Genomic DNA, 19,327 nt, shown 5'->3' with positions numbered 1-19,327 from the left:
GAGAAAAGAAAAGAAAAAGAAAAAAANAAAAAAAAAAGGAAAAAAAGAGAAATATTACCGATTATAATAGCAGCTCCTTTTCCACCAGTATATTTTTACCACAACATCCATGATATTAGCTGTGCTGCTGTGCTGAGATGGGGAATGGCTCTGGTTTTGTGGGGTGTTTGCTGAGCATTAGGCACAGGCAGGCCACAGGACAAACCAGACTGTGAAAAAACTTACTAAAGTTTTTATGAAAAGTAGGTTTCAAAATGCTTTAAAATGTTCAGATGGAAAACATTATGAAATTGCAAAGAAAATACCACTGCTTTGCTGAGTAGGACCAGAAAGGGTAAGTTGTATTCTGTGCCATTTATTGTTCATCACTGAAAAGCCCAGTTTTTTAAGTCAGTTTATTCCTGGAATATTTGGATGTGGGTTACACTTAGAGGTGCCAATTTTGATACATGTATTGTCCTTTCTTTTGAAGACTTCCTTGGCTGCCTTTCATCTTTTCTCAGTAACTTTCCTCCTGGAAAGCTCAGCAGCTCTGGGCTAGCTGAACACCTTCCCACTGGGCTGTGCCCAAGGTGGGTGCTCATTCCTGCTCCTGCAGGCACAAACATTCATGTGTGGGAGGGTTCATYGGGATGGGAGGCTCTGACTTGTTCCTCAGGCCACTTCCAAGTGATATTTCTCTGTCACTCCCTCCAGTCCCTGAAGGTTGTGTGCTTCACCCTGCAGCTATAAATCCCAATTATGCTGTTGGCATGTTGGGTGGAAGGTTTCATCTTCATCAGGCTTAGCAGGATTCCACCAGGATGTGGAAACACTCAAAGCATGGTTACATCATCATTACACTGATTTTTATTGTATTTTTTTATATTTAGTGCGAAGAACATTTCTTCAAGGAATGCTAACAGGATATCTGGTTTCTGTTTTGCAGATTTATCCCCAAACCAAAAATGGGACCATGATATACTGCTATAAACACAGCCACCTGGCTGACTAATTGGCTGTAAATTATCTTTCTGTGCCTTTTGTTTTATATGCTTTAATGCTGTTTTAAGTCCAAATTCATAACTGGTATAAGTAGTAATACATACTGTGGATCCAATTCCTGTTTTATAATGTGATATAAATAAATCTGTCAGGTTTGTCCACTAAGGAGTGATGTCTTTGAAGGAGCCAAACCCACTCCTTTAATTTTTGTGAATGCACTCACGGTTCATTGTTTTCTATTTGAATCTAAAAATAAACATTTACTCAGGAAAACCATGAAATCAAGCAACAATTTTATGCGTTCTTTCCTTTTTCTAGTGGTCAGTCAACAAAGTACACTCTCTTTCCACTAAACTAAAAGCTTAAAAAAGTAAAGTCAGACTGGAGAAGTCACTCTCCATCTTCAGGCACAATTTAGCTGTTGTGTAGAAGGCAAAAGGTTGTTTCCCCTCTAAGCCACACCTCAGCTGTGATTTCAAATGTGTCTTTTCTCCCACTGGAAAGCGGCAGCTCTGCTCTCAGAACCGCATTTCTGTCCTGCTACTCCCACCTCTCACCTGGAGCTACATGCTCTCTGYTAACACAGCCAGAAAAAGCTCCTTTAAATTACCATTTCTCCTTTTGGGGCTTATTACTCWATCTTGCATAATTTCAAATCTCACAAAAGCACTGAAGCATTCCTGATGCATGCCCAGTTTTCCTGGTTCACTCCTTGCCAGGTCAACATCCAGTTCAAGTTRCTCTCACTTGCAAGGTCAAAATCAGATGCCCAAAATTCACAGGCAACCTCTAAAACAACAGGTGTCCCATAAGCAGGTTTGTGGGTTTTTTTCTCAGACAACGTAMTATTTCAGCTGGGTCATTCCCCAGAGGGAGTTTTTAAAAGGACYCTGAGTTCTGAGTGGCAGGAGTGAGCTGCTGCTTCGTCTCAGTGCATTCACATTGAGGCCATACGAGCAGGGTTCCAACTTCTCCCACCCTGGGTCCAGCTCTGGTGTTCTCACAAGGCAGATTCACAGCTCCCCTGACACTGCTGAAATGGGGAAATTTACAGGGAAATCCTCAGATCTACTCCCTGCTCCTCAGCTCTGGACTGCAACCACATCAACCCCCTGAACCTTCTCCTGACCCTCCCATCCCACCACTGCTCATCCTCAGTAGCTGCTGAGATATCCACAGTCACAGCAGATGTCAAATATTCGGRAAAAGGGAGGAGAAGCATGAAAGGATTTTAAAATACTAATATTSAGATGAAAAATTATTTACCCTGTGTATCATTGCACAGGATATCATCTGTGCAAGGCCTGCTACATCCCAGGGCTTTTAGACCCTTATCAAAAGCCTTCAGACAATTYCCCCTTCAGGCAATCCACAGGGTGTTGGGGAAGAAGGGCAGAGAGGTGACAGAGGAAAAAGAACAAGACTTTCAAGAGCCATAATGAATCCTTTCCCTCCTCGTGTATTTATGCAACTTTGTGCTGTGCCTCCGAGGGGCAGCACAGCCTCAGCTATCGCATCTGAAATCCGTCAGCTCTTGCTCTCACCGTTCCCAGACTGCTGGTGATAACTCCATCATAATACATGACAGTGTAAGGATTGGGGTGGGTCAGTTCAATAATCAAGCAAGGTTTAATTTTTAAAATGAGGTATTGAATCTTTTAAGTCACGTCCATGCCTACAGTCTGAGGCAGAGACTGGAAAATCAAAACAAATACAATAAATACGATGATCTCCAGATAATTCCCAYCAAGTAAGATTTATTTCGATGCCCGTTTTCAGACTGTTGCCTTCAATTTTAAAAGCACAATAGCATGAAAACATAATGCTTTGCTTTTAGGAGCTGTTTTTCCTCAGTTCCATTTCTTASCAGTTTCTCAAATCTTTACTCCAGCCATCGTGAAAGCTTCCTTTAAGGAATTGCTTTTGATGTAGTCTTATGCAGTAGCTCCTGATGGCTATTTTTTTCTCCCCTGCTATTGTTGTTAAATCAAATACAAGACAATGACTCAACTTCGAGAAAAAGCAAAACTAATGTAGGAGGCAAAGGCTTGTGAGTCATTCGGGTAAAAAGGGAAGGGCTGGAGCGATTTGCTCCTTTTTTTTTTTTTTTTCCCCTGGGATTGGCAAGGCAGGTACGAGTCCATCGGTCCCTTTGTGATGCAGAACAGCCCGACAGAGCCGGGGCAGCTTTCCCAGCAGACATTTGCCTTATGCTCTCAGGGAGCCCTGCGGGTTGGGAAGGTTCTTATTTCCGTGGAAATCACCAGGGAGCAGTCCAGCCTTCCTGCAGAGTGACTGGCACAGACACATCTCTCCAGCTGCGCATCCCTCGTGTGTCCTGTGACCGAAACTGAAGGGCACCCGCTGGAGGTGAGCCGAGGGACGTGCCGAAAACAGCCACATCTGGGTTTTCACACAATGCTCTGTACTTTTTTTTTGGTTTCTAGGGACTAAGGTGAAGCTCTCACCTCAGTTTGTTGCCCTAATTTATCTCATCTCATCTAAAACCAGGTCAATAATTGTGCYTCAGTTTGCCCGTTTCTAAAAACATGGTAATAATTCCTGCTCTACCAGGACATTCTGTGAAGTTTTATTAATTGATGCTWGCAAAAGGCATTAAGATCAAGACAGAATAATTGCCTCAGCGGAGGTCATAATTAGACTTGCACACAGAGATACATCTGAGCGTCATCTGTGATGGCCATTTAATCTTTTTCTTGCATTTYAGCTRCAAGTGTGTGGGTGCTMGGGAGAGGAGAGGCTCTAACAGAGGCAGCTACTGTATTTAGCATGAATTTAAGCCCTTTATAAACCCAAACAGGCCTCTGCAAGGGAAGTTGTGCACAGATCAGGGGAAGGYTCACGCTGCAGTGAAGACAAGAAACAGACCTTGCAACAGAGCAGGACAGAGCTGTCTGAAGGAAAAGCCACAGCAATCCTTGCCTTGGGAGGAGAGGCTCACCCGGCTCCCCTTGGCCGAGGGTCAGCTCAGGGGTCACCGCTAATCTGATCAAAAAAGGGCTTGGGGAAAGCTCATCCGACTCAGACTGTGAAATCATGCTCTCGAATCCTAATGATTTCTACAGCGATCAGTTGTCACGGCATGAGGAATTATGAGCTGAGGTTGGGGGGGTGGGAAGAACAAGCTGACACACTTTTGTGAATCCCAAATCCTGCTGTGGGCAGAACTTSAAGAATTTCCATTTWAAAAAAATTACATTTCCATACAATGTGTTCAAAAAAGTACTTTGTGAAACACTGAGGCTCATGTTTCTAAATGCTACAGAACTGGGGAGAACCCCGGGATTATCAAAAGAATTTGRAAAAATCAAAATTAACACAGAGACTTTGGAGATAACTTCAGGAAGACATACAACAGAATGATGGATTTTTGTACTCAAAAATAACTTATGAATGACATCATTTTCAAAAGAACTTTTTTCCTACTCTTTTCTGCACTCTGCTCACTTTGCCACTGAATATTTTATGTAACAGCGTTTTGAATTAAAATTCAAGTCAAAACCCCCACAAACACCACCAAAGAACCAACTGCACACGCTAATCAAAAGAAAAATAGGATTTCATCTCACATTGCTTCTTTCCAATCAGGATGCCATTTGCATACTATATTTTTTTCCAGCAAATCATGCAGATTTCTGGCTGTTTGCAGSTCTCTCGAATCCTGATGGAGAGAGGAGCTGCTCCAGCTCTCCGTAGTTTTGCCACATGGTGGCAATGTAACCTCCACCTTCCTGCACAGGAGGTGAGTTGCCTCTGATTTCCTCCTTCATTACTTCTTATTCACTCTAATTATCATATTTGTAGGTGGCAATTACAGTCTTCTGAGTTTCTGCTTTCCATTTCCTTTATAAATTTAATAGAGGCTTGTTGGGTTTATTTTTCAAATAAACTCTGCAACATTTCTAAGGACATTAAAGCCTGTAATATAGGAGTTTTTCTTCCAGTTAATGCAATATTGCATGTTTCTCTGATTTCTAATGAAATTTTGAGGACCACACTGGAACTGTTTCTTTTTGCCAAGAAGCATTCATGTGCTCTTCAGTATTAACCCATTCCTTCCAAAAAGTACTTCTCCTCTTTAGCCTATGTTGGTTTTGTTGCCTCATTGTAATTAGGAAATAAAGAGAAAGTCTCAAATTGTTTAAAACCAGCTAAAAAAGAATGCATGAAACACACACAAAAAAGAGAAAAATTAGGGATATGAACAAAAGAATAACAACAACAGAAAACAGTAAAAGGTTCAGCCTGGAAAGGCATTACAAATACAGAAGGAAAGATCTGTGAGAGATCATGCTTTTAAAATCACTCTATGGAGTAAAACTGTAACTTTCATTGTAAATGACTGTGATACTGAGAAAAAAAAAAAAAAAAAAAAAAAAAAAAAAAAAAAAAGAAGTTTTTATTAGTACTTTGAAGATCAGTATGCACCAAAAGTCTAGATCTGAATTACAATGTAAATCTTTCTTTTCTGCACTTTTGAAAAAGTGTAGAAACTTCTCAGTCTGGAATATAACTATACCAAAACTCAGAAGAAAGATTTTATTCTCTGGTTCCCAGCCMAGGCACCACAGATTTAAGGCTTAATTGATGATAGCCAAGAACACTGCACTGTAAAAGTCAGTGAAAATACTCAAAAAATCTTGAAGCAAAACTCAAGATAACCTTAAAGAATATGTACATTTGTTAGATTTTGATCTAATATATAAATCAGAGTATTGCACATACTAAATGAGACTTAAATTGTGACTTTTGAATCTGAATTTATGGCAAATTTGTCTGAACTATGAGAAATATTTCTCAGCTAAAAGTTTGAAATTCAAATAATCTGCCCAACAGAGTATTCACAGTGGTTGTCCTCTGATGTRTAATCAGCACCAGGTGAGATGAAGAGCAAATAATTTCTTGGTGTAGCTTATATCCATATGGCCAGTACAGCTGCAAAACCATCTAGCACACCACACTACACTGCAGGAAATTTCCTCAATAAAACCACAGAGCACGCGATAGCTCACTTTTGTTCTATGTGATACTTCCACTCTCAGTAAAATCTGAAAAAAAAAATTAAAAAAGACATCCCTTCAAAATCCACAGTTMAGGAATTTGTTAAGAAGAAGCATTTTCAATAACTATAAATGAAACACAGTATTAAGCTCTTGGCAGTGTTTTGTGTTTCTGTGCTGTTTGATGTGGCTCAAAGCAAAAAAATAATTTTTTCCAGAGTGAGTGACATGTGAGACTTTTCATGGTCTTMAAACTTCTTATGGTTGGAGAACACAGCAGAGCAGATTTCCAGTCATTAAAAATAAAAAAAAAAATAAACAAGGTATTCTAATCATGATTTTTCTGGTATGCAAACAGTAKCTTGTCAGGCCTGGAGCACAAGAGAGAGGGATCATTCAGCATCAAAATGATGCAAATGAACACAAAAATGACCATGATTTCTCTAGAAGAAAAGAACTGTGAAGAACGGCAGCAAACCCAGCTCTACAATTCAGCTGTGCTGTGCAAATRGTTCTCAAAGTATGAAATTCTCTTTTCAATGGAAAGAGAGGAAAGCAGGCAGAGGCCAGGCAGCACAGACGTGGCTGGTGCTGTTCTTGCTGGAGGCTGTAGAGCTGAGCAGACGTCACAATTTGGGTTTATTGCTGGTCCTACTCCCCCTGCAGTGTCTGTCTCTGCCTGGGTGGGCCATTAAACCTGGCTCAATGTGAATCCCCCACCTCCAGGCTCTGAGAAATCCCAATGGATGTGGGCAAGGGCTGCAGGGAGGCAGAGCATGGTGCAGGTCTGAGCAGTGTTTGCCATGGATTTGAAGGAAAACATCTCCTAAATTTCATTGCTTGGTCCCTGCAGTCCTCGTCCCAGGACAGGACTGGAGGTTTTTGACATGCTTCTGGATTTGGTCCCTCTTGTCCCTCACTGGCTGCTGTGCCCAAGTATATGATGTGTGCAAGCACTTGGCATCCCCATCCTGGCACACAGCAGCCCTGGCCACTCTTATTTTACTGCTTAACCTATCGAAAAGCTTTCAGATCATCTTTAAAACCTGCTCTTTCCCCCCACTTTTCTAATTACTGTTAACTCCTGGCATAGTGGCATAGTTTCCCCTCAGACCTGTACTCGGTGAAGACTGGAAAGCAGCTGGTGCAGAAGCCACACCATATGGTCGTTACTTATAGCAATGTAAACTAATTGAGTGTTGAGGGTGATATAATCCCTGGATGTTTTATCTTTCAGCAACTGCTGGCATGTCAATTGATAGCTTCAAAGAGCTGCTCCAGCTCCTCAGTTCTCCTGACAGGGAGCAGAACCCAGGCAGAGTCAGCTCCATGTGCTGCTTGCTATCAACATGGCAGTTGCTACCCCTCAGCACAATTTGAAAAATGCCATGCAGTGTATGACCCATATCCCTCATGTCTTAAAGGTCTGAGTGGAGAGCTGGGAGCTCGGAACACTGCTGGAAAAACAGTTTTCCCAGTACCAGGATCTGAGCATGATGGTCACCGTGCCTCACACAGTGCCAAGCACAGATGGGAATACTGCAGGTTGCTTTCCATACACAAAGTTTTAACCTCTTGCCTATTCCACGTACAAAGGTTTAACCTCTGCTGGAGGAAACCGTGGACTTGAGGTCTGTAGGGGTCTCCCAGGTCCCCAGCCAGCCTCGATTCACCCTTTGCATTTCATATCATCACTCCCCTGCTCTTCCAGTCACAGACCCACTCCGACCTCTGATTGCTTCCAGATGCTATTAGGATTTGGAATTGTGTGTTTTAAACTGTGCTTCAATATGGTTCTTTGTCCTTTTTTTTTGTTTTTTCCCTTCTTTAAATTAGGGAAGCTGATGTACACAAATTATAAGCTGACTCGTGTCATCATTTTGGATATTCTTTTGATTTCCCTGCTATTATACAACATCGGACAGGCCAACTCTCTAGTGAGAACCACAGATCTCAGCAGAATTTTCATCCCTTTCATGCAGCTCTCTCTTGTTCTAATTTGGACAGAGTACATTAATTTTTGCTTTTTTTATTTCTTAAGGCAGATACTCTTTATTCAGGCCAGGGAGCAGTGAGACAAATAGAAAAGCTATTTAAGCAGCCTGTAGCTTCTGCACTGGCCCCTGAATTTCCACAATCAAGACTGCACTGAGGAAAAAAAAANCTTGTCAGGCCTGGAGCACAAGAGAGAGGGATCATTCAGCATCAAAATGATGCAAATGAACACAAAAATGACCATGATTTCTCTAGAAGAAAAGAACTGTGAAGAACGGCAGCAAACCCAGCTCTACAATTCAGCTGTGCTGTGCAAATGGTTCTCAAAGTATGAAATTCTCTTTTCAATGGAAAGAGAGGAAAGCAGGCAGAGGCCAGGCAGCACAGACGTGGCTGGTGCTGTTCTTGCTGGAGGCTGTAGAGCTGAGCAGACGTCACAATTTGGGTTTATTGCTGGTCCTACTCCCCCTGCAGTGTCTGTCTCTGCCTGGGTGGGCCATKAAACCTGGCTCAATGTGAATCCCCCACCTCCAGGCTCTGAGAAATCCCAATGGATGTGGGCAAGGGCTGCAGGGAGGCAGAGCATGGTGAAGGTCTGAGCAGCGTTTGCCATGGATTTGAAGTAAAACATCTCCTATATGTCATTGCTTGGTCCCTGCAGTCCTCATCCCAGGACAGGACTGAAGGTTTTTGACATGCTTCTGGATTTGGTCCCTCTTGTCCCTCACTGGCTGCTGTGCCCAAGTATATGATGTGTGCAAGCACTTGGCATCCCCATCCTGGCACACAGCAGCCCTGGCCACTCTTATTTTACTGCTTAACCTATCGAAAAGCTTTCAGATCATCTTTAAAACCTGCTCTTTCCCCCCACTTTTCTAATTACTGTTAACTCCTGGCATAGTGGCATAGTTTCCCCTCAGACCTGTACTCGGTGAAGACTGGAAAGCAGCTGGTGCAGAAGCCACACCATATGGTCGTTACTTATAGCAATGTAAACTAATTGAGTGTTGAGGGTGATATAATCCCTGGATGTTTTATCTTTCAGCAACTGCTGGCATGTCAATTGATAGCTTCAAAGAGCTGCTCCAGCTCCTCAGTTCTCCTGACAGGGAGCAGAACCCAGGCAGAGTCAGCTCCATGTGCTGCTCACTATCAACATTGCAATTGTTACCCCTCAGCACAATTTGAAAAATGCCATGGACTGTATCATTCACATCCCTCACATCTTAAAGGTCTGAGTGGAGAGCTGGGAGTTCGGAACACTGCTGGAAAAAAAACAGTTTTCCCAGTACCAGGATCCGAGCATGATGGTCACCATGCCTCACACAGTGCCAAGCACAGATGGGAATGTTGCAGGATGCTTTCCATACACGAAGTTTTTACCTCTTGCCTATTCCACGTACAAAGGTTTAAYCTCTGCTGGAGGAAACCGTGGACTTGAGGTCTGTAGGGGTCTCCCAGGTCCCCAGCCAGCCTCGATTCACCCTTTGCATTTCACATCATCACTCCTCTGCTCTTCCAGTCACAGACCCACTCCCACAACTTCTGACTGCTTCCAGATGCTATCAGGATTTGGAATTGTGTGTTTAAAACTGTGCTTCAATTTGGTTCTTTGTCCTTTTTTTTTTTTTTTCCTTCTTTAAATTAGGGAAGCTGATGTACACAAATTATAAGCTGACTCGTGTCATCATTTTGGATATTCTTTTGATTTCCCTGCTATTATACAACATCGGACAGGCCAACTCTCTAGTGAGAACCACAGATCTCAGCAGAATTTTCATCCCTTTCATGCAGCTCTCTCTTGTTCTAATTTGGACAGAGTACATTAATTTTTGCTTTTTTTATTTCTTAAGGCAGATACTCTTTATTCAGGCCAGGGAGCAGTGAGACAAATAGAAAAGCTATTTAAGCAGCCTGTAGCTTCTGCACTGGCCCCTGAATTTCCACAATCAAGACTGCACTGAGGAAAAAAAAACCTACATAAAATTACTTTTTAGGTCAAGTTGATGGAATTACACACTAACATAAAATTTCTATGATGATCTTTCAATTTCTTTGTTCTTTCTGTAATCACTTCTTGATTGCGGCACTTCAAAAACATTAAGCTTTCCTTCTTTCTTTCTAACGTGGTTTTCAGATAAAAGTTCATGGACACCCTCAGAAGAAGAAAAAGACTATTTTTCCTCAGGGAAATAATGAGGCACATATAAATTTATCATGGTAGAGAGCTCCATTCCCTACACCCATCTCTTACAAGCAATTTATGTGCATTTACCCTGTTGTGTATAAAAACGGGCATTCTTTGTCATCTCAAAGCCAAAATGTCTAACTGCAAAGGTATCAGAAAAAGACATCAAAACTATACATCAAATAATAAAATTTTAGATGTAGGAGAAACCCTAAGACCTCATCTAATCCCCTCCTTKCACTGAAATGGGATTGATGTTTATCTCAACAACCCATGACAAAAATCTGTTTAATTCACTCTTAGAAATCCCCCAGGACAGAGTTCCCTACAGTATCCCTGGGAAACATGCCCTAACAACTGTATTTCCACCCTGTAATATTGTACATCTTTTTTTTTTTTTTGTACAAATTAATTAAATTCTTTTAATTTTTTACAACATTCTACATTTTAACAACTGTATTTCCACCCTGTAATATTGTACATCTTTTTTTTTTTTTTGTACAAATTAATTAAATTCTTTTAATCTCTTACAACATTCTACAGCCTGGAAGACTCTTACATGTGCCACAGCCCCCAGGCTCAATTCTGCCAGCACAGAAATGATGCATTTTTGTTTTACATGCAGTGAACCTGATCACCTAAACACATTTTCTGTGTTTTATCAAACTAGAAATGATTCTATGGAGGAAAAATATGGCTTTTAAATTTGACTGGATTCGAAAATAATATCTAACATTCCACTCCATATTTTCTGGGAATAATATCAGTTTAAGGCATTTCCTCTGAAACCCTGACAGTGGACATAAAGCATGAATATTACAGCAAGACCCTCTCCTTCAGCATCCTGGTGTAGATCCAGGACACTATGATTAGCTTCCAGGAGTTATTCCAGACTTCAACTTAGCATGGCATAGGTCAAAATCTGTTCAATATTTAAAGTGCTAGTACACTAATTAGTAATTWAAAATACCAGCATAATCAGAAAATGAGGACACAGCTCTCCAATAGGCAATATAACCCAGGCCACTGCAATAAAATTGGTGCAGAGAAACAAAACTCATGTGCAAGCAGAAAACCACAACAGCTCTGTTATGCAACTCACAATACACCATTTTTTGGAAATATTAGACTATACTGATACAATGTCTATTTTGTGATACCTACCAGGGTTTCAGGGCAAACAAAAACAACTCCACTCACTGAACACCTGTAAAGGTACTGTCAGCTTCTGGCTGAACAGTGACATCAGGATGAACCACTGCCTTCCACTGCCCCAAGGAGACCACTGACCACAGTAAATAACATTCTCTTTTCCTTCCAAAAGCCATCCTGAAGCCTGACTGATGGTGATCCAAAAATTAGAGGATGACAGGTGTTGGTTTTGGCTGGCATCCTCCTTCYAAACAACCTTCTGCAGAAAGGGAAGGTTAAATACTGGGCTAGAGCTGGCAGGGTTTCTCATGGTGCAGTGCTGGATTTTGAAGCCAGTCCAGGTAACAGCACATTTCAAAGTTCTCYGGAGCCTGCTGATTTCTAGGCAGGCATTCACAGTGTRCCCTGTAAGTGGTTCAATTTTGCCTGACCTTTGCCARCTGAGRGGGGCCTGAAGCYTTTTCCTGGTGATGCAATCTGCAAYAGGAGYTTCCCTGGGACAGRGGAACCTCTGCCCAARCGAAGAGRTGAAGRAACTTCTGCAGAACCTTTCRTGACATCATCTACTGAAATTTAAAACCTCCGCTTTGACATGAATATGGCAAAATAATGTGGGAGCTAGTTAATCATCAATTCCTTGCAACAGAATTATGAGTGGTGGAAATATCCTCCAYTTCAAAGACAAGGTTGAGGTCAGGAGCTGCTCTTCATCCTCTGACTGCAACCAAACTGGGCAGATTTTATGCACATTTGGGATAAATGAGTGTGTACATAAAAGGGCACAAGAATACAGTCTCCTCCAAGAGACAGCTAAATAATGGCTAAATAATGTCTGACTGGGACTTGTGTGGCCCCAAGCTCTGCCCAGCAGCTGCAGGAACTGAGTGGGTAGCACTGAATGATGTCTAAAATGCAAAACAGAGGAAAACTCTCAGTTTTGCCATGGTGGCAATGTCACCAAAGCACCACATTGCTTTTTCTACCTCACCTRGACCAGCACACAAATGATGGAACAAATTCCGTGTAGCTTCCCCGCAAACCCCTGAAAAACATCAGCTCATACTTGAGGGTAAACTAATGGTTTTCAGACTTGCATTTCTGTTTCCCAGTTTCCAAATGTTTCCCAAATTCCCTTTACCCCACAGCAGCTGTGCATAATTGAAAACTTTCCCATATCCATGGATATATTTCCTTTGTGACTGAAAATGTGAAAGTTCTTAAAAACAAAGTAAAATCTGTATTCTCTGTCCCAATAACTCTTCCTGTATCTTGTCAAAATGGAATAATTTGTAGTCCCATTAAGGYTGGCTTCTTTTACTGTCTGCAGCAATGGCTTTTGCATGGCAAGAGATTTATTTATCCAGAGTATCTTAAAAAATGCAGTGATGAGTCAGTCTAATTCTTCATCTCCTTCTCCCCCACCAGGTTTTGGAGTTTCTAATTACTGGGAAAGGTTAGCCCTGCCTGTGAAATATGAGGATATGTCATCTCCTTCTCTGGTGGCACTAAACAGAAACTTCAGGACACACTTGCTTTCAGCCAAATTATGGAAGTTCCTTTTCAAATTCAGGTAYAATTTGATCCCCAAAGTTCCTGTTTCCAAGCAGAAGTTCAGCATTCTCACGTYACACAATGAAAAATCAAGCACACAGACGAATTAGGCAAAGCACTGCTTCAGCAGATTTACTGAGTTCTTCCCAGTATGAAGACCACTTCCAGAGAAACAGAAATAATATTTCTATACATAAAAAATATGYCTACTTCATTTGCTTGAAATGCTATAGGCATAAAAGATGATGCTCAAAATAACTGATATTTGATTTGGCAGCTCCTGCCAGGCGCTRCACTTCCGAGACCAGTCATACATGTTCTAAATATACCCTCTGATATTTTTTGTGAGATGCTGATTAAATTATGGAAAAGATTTTTCTTTATTACTGTGTTCTCTTTCCCCTCTTTATAAAGTGTACAAAAGGAACAGAAGCACTATTAGCATGAATCAGCCAGTGGCGTTGGATGGGTTGTTCCCATAAGCCCAGAATGAGTTTCAGGGAAACGAATGTGAGGGGAAATTGGGAGCCTTTCCTACATCTTGCAGCACAAAATTCTGCAGTTTCATTGYCTTAATGACGATGACATCCTGGCCTCTCCCACCAGGTGTCACTGCGAAGTCACACAAGAGGATCTGCTGGTGATCACGMAAGACGCAGACAAAATGAAGATTAATAAGGCACAGAGTCGAGTCTGAAAGAAGAGCCCTGTTTTCCCTCCTCCTCCTGGCTCCCAGCCAAACAAGGAACACAGCAACACCACAGTGCATTAAGCTCAACAAAGCAGCATCAGTTTTAAAGGATGGCCGTGTAAAGCTCGTACTACACAGATTTAGATCTGTGCTGTGGGAGCTGGGGCTGGGGCTTGGCTGCCAGGAGTGGTTCCCTCTGATGCGAGGGTGAGGAGAGATCCAGATGAGATGTCACAGCCATGGTTTTGGRACAAAGTCTGGAATGGGGATTCTCACTTTGAGATCACCTTGAGATTTAGAGACTTCCAAATTTAGAGACAACCTCTGATCCTCTGACAGTGACATGAGATGAGGGAGTAACTCACATACATTTCTTACTTTTTAATTCAATTCTTACTTTTTAACTCACATTTAGGTTTTACCAAAGCCCTAATACCCCAAAATCCCACAGACCAAGCTGCAAAATAGTTCCGTTGTTTTTCTGGTTTCTAGCCTTATATCTGAGGACACATGCAGCGAACTCCTCATTTCACAGTTTATGCATGGCACAGGACCATCTACAGGTGACAATCTTCCTCCTCCCACAGCAGCACACACCGCTGTGTCACATCCTGCTCCCTCATGATTTCCAAGCGTGCACTCAGAGCATAAGTCCAGAAGTTAYCCACTTTTATCTGTGAGCACAGACTGCTCAAAGGAGACCACACCAGGGCTTTACAGCAGGGCAGCCCCCAGGAGATCCCTGTCCTGCTAAAGTGGACCCTGAATTATCCTGCTGGGGTGTTCCTGCTCTGGCAGCAATGTGCAAGGATGGAGGGAAGCCCTCCTGCCCCGTTCCCAGGAGTCAGCATCACACAATCCCCAAACCAACAAACTTCCAAACTGCAACACAGAGACACCTCAGCCTTCTCCTTGTCACTGAACAGAATCACAGAGGTGACCTCCATCAGAGTGCCTCRCTGCCACCCTTCCTCACAACCTCTGAACAGCCTCTCCAAGTGCTTGGTGGCAAATTGAGATAATTACACCATGACAGAATTAATTTCTCTAATTAATGCTTTAAAAAGTGTTTAAATGAAATGAATTTTACCTGCAATTTACTATTTAAATGTATGTTATTTTTAAGAAATTACTACTTGCATACACATCATATAAATACTTTTGTCCTACTGCTTTGGAAACCCTTTTTGCTAAAGCAGCACTTGCTTTAAAATTATCTGTAAGACTTATCAGTGCTAAAACATATTCTCAAACCAACAATGATAATACAGCAAACTGAAATAAAACCCACTCTTTGCTGCTGCTATGCATTTAAATGTGTAGCTGATTTCAGCTATGGAACTTTAAACTCTGTTTTATAGGATATYGCTCGATTTTAGTACAAGCATCTATCAGGCACAGCTCTGAAAATGTTAAGTCAGGCTATGAAAACATTGTCAATGCTTATTTTAGTAATAAACCCCATGTTTAATCTATGYTTTCATGTTACAGTAATCTATGTATCAATCCATAACCTTCCAGCTAAATGCACTAAGTAGATTAAGCTCTGATTGATTTGAAATGTTTTTCACTATATTATCAAAAGTCTACAGATCAGCATAAATACCTCAAAGAAATTTTCTTCTCCTCTGGCAGATTTACAAAAGCAGAGCTTAACTTGAATTGAAATGAACTTCTGCATTTTTCCAGGGCAAAAAGCCTGTCAAATTTACTCTAGACTGCTGTGCTCCCAGATTTAGGAAAAATCAGCGATGAATAGTACAGAGTATCTATTTTGTCGTGACTAAAGCAATGACATTGTGAAGAAAAGTGTCCCCTCCGGGTCTGCCGTCCACGTGAAGTGTCAGGAGCTGCCCCAAAGGGTGGCACTGCTGGGCTGCCATCTGCAGAGCTCTCCAGAAGGGGAGGGGGGGATTGTTGTTGGTGTGCTCTTGCTACGCAGATAAAAGTAGTTAAAAGTCATCTTCCTCAAATAGAAAACATTGAATTTTATTTTCTGTGCTGCATTCAGGGGAGGTGAGAAGCAGGTTGTGAGCTGTCACAGCAACCCAGCGGGCGTTGCGAAGAGGCTCTGCTGTCACTGCCAGGGGTCACAGAACTTCAGCAACAAAAAGAGCATGGGAGAGGAGAGGAGTGTGCTGAACTCTCAGTGCTCCTGATTCTCTCAGCTCCTTTGCAGACTATCTGCTGGAGCTGGCTGCACAGATGGAAGGAGATCTCTGCATATGCTCAGTGCTCACCCTGGTAGCTCACTGAGATGTCTGCAGCGCAAACAAACACGGGCCTGAGCATCCCAGCTTGGCTGGGGAGGTGGGGAAGGCATGGCTACACACCACAGAGGGCCCGGTTTGGGAGGAAAAACAGCCTTGAGGTGGTACATTTTGGTCTTTGCCAAGTTTTCAAGCGTTTCCAGTCAAGTGGGTTTGGATTTATAATGTTGTCCAAGTTTATCCCACTGAAGAGGTGGCATCGAAAAAAAAAGAGAGACTTTGGAAAAGCAAAGGTTCTGGTGAGAGTGTGTTGGCAGAGTATCCCAGGTTAAAGCTKCAGTCCCACTGACAACAACACCTGGATTCCCTGGGACTCCACTGGGCAGGTGTCACCCATCTCTCAGTTGTCATTATCCATTGACCCCCATGCAATATCCAACTTCTTCTGGATCCTGCTCCATCCATCCATGCACATGGACAGCCGGCATCTGAACACTGCAGAMCCATCCAACACCACGGCCCACAGCTTGGTCAAACAGCTGGCACAAGTCCTCAGTCCTGACACCAGTCCCAGGTTTACCTCCATGAGGATTGCAAAAGTGATAACAAGAGAAGGAGCTCAGCTCACACAGTTCAGCTTTGGATTTGATTCTGGATTCCTGTTACTCGGGAACTTTATAATCAGGTTTTCATGTGGGACCTTCCACACCTTGCTTGTGAAATAAGACAATTATTTAGTTCAATATAAACTGTATTTGGACACAAAATGACATTTCCAAACTCTGAYTTCTTCTAAACATAGTCCCAGTGAGCAGCAGGTTCAGTGGTCCCAATCTGCCTTGTGCCTCACATATTACAGACCATGGCTCGGGTTAACTCCATCACACATTCATTTCTTACCCTGGCACATTAACATAAAGTTAACAAGCAAATTCATTATAGAGGGCAAACCTGAAAGTCAATGTCAGCCAAGAAATTGCCTGAGCAATCCTGTAATTGAATAAAAATAYGTGTCAGCAAAACAAGTGTCATCCTGGGCGTGCTGGCGTGCTCTGAGTTCACCGGCGTGACAAACTCCTCTCAGCGTGGTGCTGGGTGAGAGTCTGAGGAGACCTGATGTACTAAAGGATGTTTATCAGCAGAATATGGGCGGTAGTAGTAGGCACACTTGACCTGCAGAGTCAAACAGGCCTGCCCACAACTTCACCAGCAAATTAATAAATAAAGGGAAGTGAAAGAAAATTAGCATTTCATAACCTCWTAAGACACTTCTCCACTTACAAAGTGCTTCGCAGCACAAGGTGGACATTTACTATGCAAGTATTACAGTACAAGTATTACGGTAGAAACACATATTTAAATATAAAAAATAATAAACCCCKATCAGATTTTCCCACTGATGTGTTTGATGCGTTTGTGCACTGATTTATGGGATCAGCTTCTCTGGGAGGGGCAAACCTTTTCATTTTAATTCCCACATTTTTTAATCCAACAACCCCAGTCTAGCTGTAATACAGAATAAATTAACCAGGGATTCCTGTTTTTACACCAATTATCTGTTAATGGCATTCTTCAACTTGTTCTATTAAACCTCAAGAAAACTGGGAGCAGCAAACAGGGCATACAGTTAATAGATACATCTGGAAACTTTCTCTCTGTAGAGGAACTCTCTTGGGACTGTGCTGGGACTTGCAGGAGAAGGTGTGACATTAGAGGGAAGCTGTGTCAMGGAAAGAGACACTGCCAGGTCAGAAAGCCAGGATCCTTGTGAGAAGGAACTGGTGGCAGCAGCATCAGTCAGCAACAGAGAGAGGGATGCATGTTTTGTGCCTGTTTTATTTATATAAATTCATATATATATGTATATGTATATGTATATATACATGTGTATGCATGTGTATGTAGCAATAAATATTAACATTTTTATTTTGATATATCAGCCTAAAAGCCTACACCAACCCCAAAAGAGCTGGGGTTGGGGGGATCCTTTCCTAAGCTAACGATTGCTTTTCCAGCAGCTGCTCACAGGCACCTCAATGGCCATTTGCCAGCTGAAAGGATCAAAGAAAAGCAGTGCTCCAGAGATGACCCTCCACCCTGTCAGCCCCCTTTTCACGGGAAAGAAGCCAATTACTGGAGTCTGCTTTTAGAAATTTTTTTAGGTGGAGAGATCTGGGCAGCTTCCAAGGCCCACCTAGTTCTGTGGAAAACAGCTAATCCAGTAAAATTGTTTCCTCGCTTTTCTCTTTAAAATAAAACCTCTTTCTCTCCCCATTTCTGTCCTTCTCTGTGATTTGAAAACTGGCACTGCTATGAGTGATWGCAGGTGCCATTAAATAATGAAGCAGTTCTGTTCATTAAAGCCCAGTGATTTATTACCTTTGGACWAAGGGAAAGAAAACAGCCTGAAAAGAGAATTCTTACATCATTTCACATCATTTTCAGTCCAGCACATCAGGCAACTGTTAGAACAGCAGATTTTCAGCTCTGTGGTCCACCAGTGCCCAGAAATGCAATGCTGGATTGTTGAATTCCAGCATGTTCTGTAATTTTAGAGTGTGACTTAAACTCATAACTAACTGCTGCMCTAAATGTCATGTCCTACCTTCATACAGCCAGTCGCTGAGCCCATTGAAAATAACACCTTCCTTTCCTGTGGAGACCACTCGGATGGCTTGTTTCCCCACATGGGCACAGTAATAGATGTTATTCTCAAAGATAAATATCTGATTTGAAGGGAAAAAAGAAAAARAAGAAAAAAGAGAACAGCATTAAGCAGTGGCTCCACATCAGAAAATGCTGCATTTTGCTTTCACAACAATTTGCAGTACAAAATCACACATCACAGTTTTATGGCATCTTTTGTCAAAAAAAAAGGATTTCCACAGCTTGTTTCCAATGCCATCAGCAAACAGAAAGATGCTCATTTACAACAAACTGAAGCTTTGGTGCTTTGATACAAGCTTTATTTCTCTCACCCTGTCCTCATTTCAGAAATTGAACAGTTCAGTTAGAGGGCATGAGATGAAGAATGCCATCACTCAGGATTTTGAATAAGTGGTATAGGACACAGCAGCAGTTTGCAGAGCTGATGCCCATGCTACGTGGTGACTGAGCTGACTACTGAAATGGCTTCTTGCTTGTTTCCAACTGCTCCTTAAACACAGCTGGCAATCTTTAAAACCAATCTGAATCTCATTTTTAATGCAGATCGAAGGAGACGACTCTTGCTGTTGGACAGGGGCAGTCAAAGTGACGGTACCACACTGGCCAAAGCAGAGACAGRTTGGTGTTTCAGCTGGGAAGCAGCAGCACGTGGGCCAAGGACCCAAAGGGTGAGCTGGACCTCCCACCCTACCCCAGTCCCCACCCAGGTCACCTTCCTACAGGGATCAGGGTGGGTGGGACAAAGGTATCCATGGGTATCACCTCCCTGCCAGGATGGGTGTGAAAGGAGTGAGAAGGGAGGGTCTTTACAGAGTCTGCTGTGAGATAGAAGAAAAAATGGGAAAGGATTTCCATAGGAATTCCACTG

General features: G+C 42.2%; 1 protein-coding gene across 1 annotated transcript in view; it reads right to left on the bottom strand.

The window, feature by feature from the left end:
• The window catches only part of DPP6 (dipeptidyl peptidase like 6), a gene marked incomplete at its 5' end in the record, with an annotated part of 163,475 nt that overhangs the window by 60,997 nt on the left and 83,151 nt on the right, over positions 1 to 19,327 (bottom strand). The window contains one exon of the mRNA XM_057371082.1: positions 18,398 to 18,518. Coding sequence (XP_057227065.1) covers positions 18,398 to 18,518 — 121 coding nt within the window. The remainder of the gene's footprint in view (positions 1 to 18,397; positions 18,519 to 19,327) is intronic.

Source organism: Malurus melanocephalus, unplaced genomic scaffold (genome assembly GCF_030028575.1).
Source record: "Malurus melanocephalus ecotype Western Australia unplaced genomic scaffold, MMel_1.1 scaffold_140, whole genome shotgun sequence".
Classification (NCBI taxonomy): Eukaryota; Metazoa; Chordata; class Aves; order Passeriformes; family Maluridae; genus Malurus; species Malurus melanocephalus.
This window is presented reverse-complemented; position numbering and strand designations above follow the sequence as displayed.